This window comes from Oncorhynchus masou, unplaced genomic scaffold, assembly GCF_036934945.1.
Source record: "Oncorhynchus masou masou isolate Uvic2021 unplaced genomic scaffold, UVic_Omas_1.1 unplaced_scaffold_1378, whole genome shotgun sequence".
NCBI classification, from domain to species: Eukaryota; Metazoa; Chordata; class Actinopteri; order Salmoniformes; family Salmonidae; genus Oncorhynchus; species Oncorhynchus masou.
Window position 1 is genome coordinate 1 of NW_027003691.1, and position 5,000 is coordinate 5,000.

General features: G+C 55.3%; 1 protein-coding gene across 1 annotated transcript; it reads right to left on the bottom strand.

The window, feature by feature from the left end:
* Window positions 1-98: 98 nt before the first annotated feature.
* Window positions 99-2,216, bottom strand: LOC135530555 (uncharacterized; the record flags this gene model as incomplete). Its single annotated transcript, XM_064958855.1, has 4 exons — window positions 2,074-2,216; window positions 1,401-1,538; window positions 950-1,043; window positions 99-497 (listed from the first exon to the last, which is right to left on the bottom strand). Coding segments are annotated over exons 1-4 (774 nt in total), but the record flags the coding sequence as incomplete, so codon positions are not given.
* Between the last annotated feature and the right edge of the window lie 2,784 nt (window positions 2,217-5,000).

A 5,000-nucleotide genomic window follows, 5' to 3' on the forward strand; every position in this document is an offset into this window, starting at 1 on the left:
GAGTGGGTCTCTGGGGAGGGGTGGAGCGGCCTGGGAGTGGGTCTCTGGGGAGGGATGGAGCGGCCTGGGAGTGGGTCTCTGGGGAGGGGTGGAGCGGCCTGGGAGTGGGTCTCTGGGGAGGGGGTGGAGCGGCCTGGGAGTGGGTCTCTGGGGAGGGGGTGGAGCGGCCTGGGAGTCTCTGGGTGGAGCGGCCTGGGAGTGGGTCTGGGGAGGGGATGGAGCGGCCTGGGAGTGGGTCTCTGGGGAGGGGATGGAGCGGCCTGGGAGTGGGTCTCTGGGGAGGGAGTGGAGCGGCCTGAGAGTGGGTCTCTGGGGAGGGGGTAGAGCGGCCTGGGAGTGTGTCTCTGGGGAGGGGGTGGAGCGGCCTGGGAGTGGGTCTCTGGGGAGGGGATGGAGCGGCCTTGGAGTGGGTCTCTGGGGAGGGGAGCGGCCTGGAGCGGCCTGGGAGTGGGTCTCTGGGGAGGGGGGGGTGGAGTGGGCGGCCTGGGAGTGGGTCTCTGGGGAGGGGGTGGAGCGGCCTGGGAGTGGGTCCTGGGAGTGGGTCTCTGGGGAGGGGATGGAGCGGCCTGGGAGTGGGTCTCTGGGGAGGGGGTGGAGCGGCCTGGGAGTGGGTCTCTGGGGAGGGGATGGAGCGGCCTGGGAGTGGGTCTCTGGGGAGGGGGGAGCGGCCTGGAGTGGGTCTCTGGGGAGGGGATGGAGCGGCCTGGGAGTGGGTCTCTGGGGAGGGGATGGAGCGGCCTGGGAGTGGGTCTCTGGGGAGGGGTGGAGCGGCCTGGGAGTGGGTCTCTGGGGAGGGGATGGAGCGGCCTGGGAGTGGGTCTCTGGGGAGGGGATGGAGCGGCCTGGGAGTGGGTCTCTGGGGAGGGGATGGAGAGCGGCCTGGGAGTGGGTCTCTGGGGAGGGGATGGAGCGGCCTGGGAGTGGGTCTCTGGGGAGGGGATGGAGCGGCCTGGGAGTGGGTCTCTGGGGAGGGGATGGCCTGGGAGTGGGCGGCCTGGGAGTGGGTCTCTGGGGGGGGGATGGAGCGGCCTGGGAGTGGGTCTCTGGGGAGGGGGTGGAGCGGCCTGGGAGTGGGTCTCTGGGGAGGGGGTGGAGCGGCCTGGGAGTGGGTCTCTGGGGAGGGGATGGAGCGGCCTGGGAGTGGGTCTCTGGGTCGGCCTGGGAGTGGGTCTCTGGGGAGGGGATGGAGCGGCCTGGGAGTGGGTCTCTGGGGAGGGGATGGAGCGGCCTGTGAGTGGGTCTCTGGGGAGGGGATGGAGCGGCCTGGGAGTGGGTCTCTGGGGAGGGGGTGGAGCGGCCTGGGAGTGGGTCTCTGGGGAGGGGGGAGCGGCCTGGGAGTGGGTCTCTGGGGAGGGGATGGAGCGGCCTGGGAGTGGGTCTCTGGGGAGGGGGGGAGCGGCCTGGGAGTGGGTCTCTGGGGAGGGGATGGAGCGGCCTGGGAGTGGGTCTCTGGGGAGGGGTCTGGGGGAGCGGCCTGGGAGTGGGTCTCTGGGGAGTGGGTCTCTGGGGAGGGGGTGGAGCGGCCTGGGAGTGGGTCTCTGGGGAGGGGGGGAGGGGATGGAGCGGCCTGGGAGTGGGTCTCTGGGGAGGGGATGGAGCGGCCTGGGAGTGGGTCTCTGGGGAGGGGATGGAGCGGCCTCTGGGGGAGGGGATGGAGCGGCCTGGGAGTGGGTCTCTGGGGAGGGGATGGATGGAGCGGCCTGGGAGTGGGTCCTGGGGAGGGGATGGAGCGGCCTGGGAGTGGGTCTCTGGGGAGGGGATGGAGCGGCCTGGGAGTGGGTCTCTGGGGAGGGGATGGAGCGGCCTGGGAGTGGGTCTCTGGGGAGGGGATGGAGCGGCCTGGGAGTGGGTCTCTGGGGAGGGGATGGAGCGGCCTGGGAGTGGGTCTCTGGGGAGAGGGGTGGAGAGGTTCCCTCACTATTTCAAACATTGCTGTCATATGACATGATTATGTGTTAATGTCTTTGTATTTGAACACTACAGAACTCCTGTGTGAAAATAAATAAACAACTATTGTTTAATATTAAAATTATTTTCTAAACATTGGCATTGTGTGGCCCTCTCCGGGGCTGCCTGGCCCTCTCCTGGGGGACCCATCCCCGTGTGGCCCTCTCCCTGGGGGACCCATCCCCGTGTGGCCCTCTCTTGGGGGACCCATCCCCGTGTGGCCCTCTCCCGGGGACCCAACCCGTGTGGCCCTCTCCCGGGGGACCCATCCCCGTGTGGCTACGGGCCCTCTGCTACGGGCCCTGACCCAATGCACCTGACATCTAATAGATATTTAACACCTTCATCGTCTGGTTGGGAGACGGAGCGGGGGCATGTCCGGGGGGGCTTCCTCACTATGGAGTCCTGCCATCAATATGTTCATAGTTTATTGCAGTATGAAAGAAGCCCTATTTGAGAATGTATGTCACACCACCAGCCTCTCTCCACCTGAAGAAGGAAATTATAGTTTTGTTATGTTGCATCGTTAAAGCTACAATCCTTAATCGAAACAATAACAAACGCCCCTGTTTCGCCAGACAGAGCTAAGGATGCAAGGATTGGCCATCCATGATATCAAATGTATAATTTTAAACATGGTTTGAGGCTATACAGTATTAGTTGACATTTGAGTTCAAAAACAAGCGTATATTTTGGGTTCTGATGGGGTACGACAGTTAAAGAGGATGGAGGATGGCCTTTACTTCAGCAGTAATAAATTCATGAACTTCTTTGAGGAAAAGATCATGATTATCAGAAAGCAAATGACGGACTCCTCTTTAAATCTGTGTATTCCTCCAAAGCTCAGTTGTCCTGAGTCTGCACAACTCTGCTAGGACCTAGGATCAAGAGAGACACTCAAGTGTTTTCGTACTATATCTCTTGACACAGTGATGAAAATAATCATGGCCTCTAAACCTTCAAGCTTCATACTGGACCCTATTCCAACTGAACTAGTGAAACAGCTGCTTCCTGTTCATGACCCTCCTATGTTGAACATAATAAACGGCTCTCTATCCACCGGATGTGTACCAAACTCACTAAAAGTGGCAGTAATAAAGCCTCTCTTGAAAAACTAAACCTTGACCCAGATATAAAAAACTATCGGCCTATATCGAATCTTCCATTCCTCTCAAAAATTTTAGAAAAGGCTGTTGCGCAGCAACTCACTGCCTTCCTGAAGACAAACAATGTATACAAAATGCTTCAGTCTGGTTTTAGACCCCATCATAGCACTGAGACGGCACTTGTGAATGTGTTAAATGACCTTTTAATGGCATCAGATTGAGGCTCTGCATCTGTCCTCGTGCTCCTAGACCTTAGTGCGGCTACCATCGATCACCACATTCTTTTGGAGAGATTGGAAACCCAATTTGGTCTACACGGAGAAGTTCTGGACTCGTTTAGATCTCATCTGTCGGAAAGATATCAGTTTGTCTCTGTGAATGGTTTGTCCTCTGACAAATCAACTGTAAATTTCGGTGTTCCTCAAGGTTCCGTTTTAGGACCACTGTTGTTTTCACTATATATTTTACCTCTTGGGGATGTCATTCGAAAACATAATGTTAACTTTCACTGCTATGCGGATGACACACAGCTGTACATTTCAATGAAACATGGTGAAGCCCCAAAATTGCACTCTCAAGAAGCATGTGTTTCAGACATAAGGAAGTGGATGGCTGCAAACTTTCTACTTTTAAACTCGGACAAAACAGAGATGCTTGTTCTAGGTCCCAAGAAACAAAGAAATCTTCTTTTGAATCTGACAATAAACCTTAATGGTTGTACAGTCGTCTCAAATAAAACTGTGAAGGACCTCGGCGTTACTGATCTCTCTTTTGAAGAACATATAAAGACTGTTTCAAGGACAGATTTTTTCCATCTACGTAACATTCCAAAAATCAGAAACTTTCTGTCCAAAAATGATGCAGAAAAATGTATCCATGCTTTTGTCATTTCTAGGTTAGACTACTGCAATGCTCTACTTTCCGGCTACCCGGATAAAACACTAAATAAACTTCAGTTAGTGCTAAATACGGCTGCTAGAATCCTGACTAGAACCAAACAATTTGATCATATTACTCCAGTGCTAGCTTCCCTACACTGGCTTCCTGTCAAGGCAAGGGCTGATTTCAAGGTTTTACTGCTAACCTACAAAGCATTACATGGGCTTGCTCCTACCTATCTCTCTGATTTGGTCCTGCCGTACATACCTACATGTACGCTACGGTCACAAGACGCAGGCCTCCTAATTGTCCCTAGAATTTCTAAGCAAACAGCTGGAGGCAGGGCTTTCTCCTATAGAGCTCCATTTTTATGGAATGGTCTGCCTACCCATGTGAGAGACGCAAAATCGGTCTCAACCTTTAAGTCTTTACTGAAGACTCATCTCTTCAGTGGGTCTTATGATTGAGTGTAGTCTGGCTCAGGAGTGTGAATGTGAACGGAAAGGCTCTGGAGCAACGAACCGCCCTTGCTGTCTCTGCCTGGCCGGTTCCCCTCTTTCCACTGGGATTCTCTGCATCTAACTCTATTACAGGCTTAGAGGCAGAGTCACTGCCTTACTAGGCCTCTTTCATACCGTCCCTAGGAGTGGTGCGTCATGTGATCTCCCCCCCCTTGGGTTGTGCTGTGGTGGAGATCTTTGTGGGCTATACTCATCCTTGTCTCAGGATGGTAAGTTGGTGGTTGAAGATATCCCTCTAGTGGTGTGGGGCCTGTGCTCTGGCAAAGTGGGTGGGGTTATATCCTTCCTGTTTGGCCCTGTCCGGGGGTATCATCGGATGGGGCCACAGTTTCTCCTGACCCCTCCTGTCTCAGCCTCCAGTATTTATGCTGCAGTAGTTTATGTGTCCGGGGGCTAGGGTCAGTTTGTTATATCTGGAGTACTTCTCCTGTCTTATCCGATGTCCTGTGTGAATTTAAGTATGCTCTCTCTAATTCTCTCTTTCTCTCTTTCTTTCTCTCTCTCTCTCGGAGGACCTGAGCCCTAGGACCATGCCTCAGGACTACCT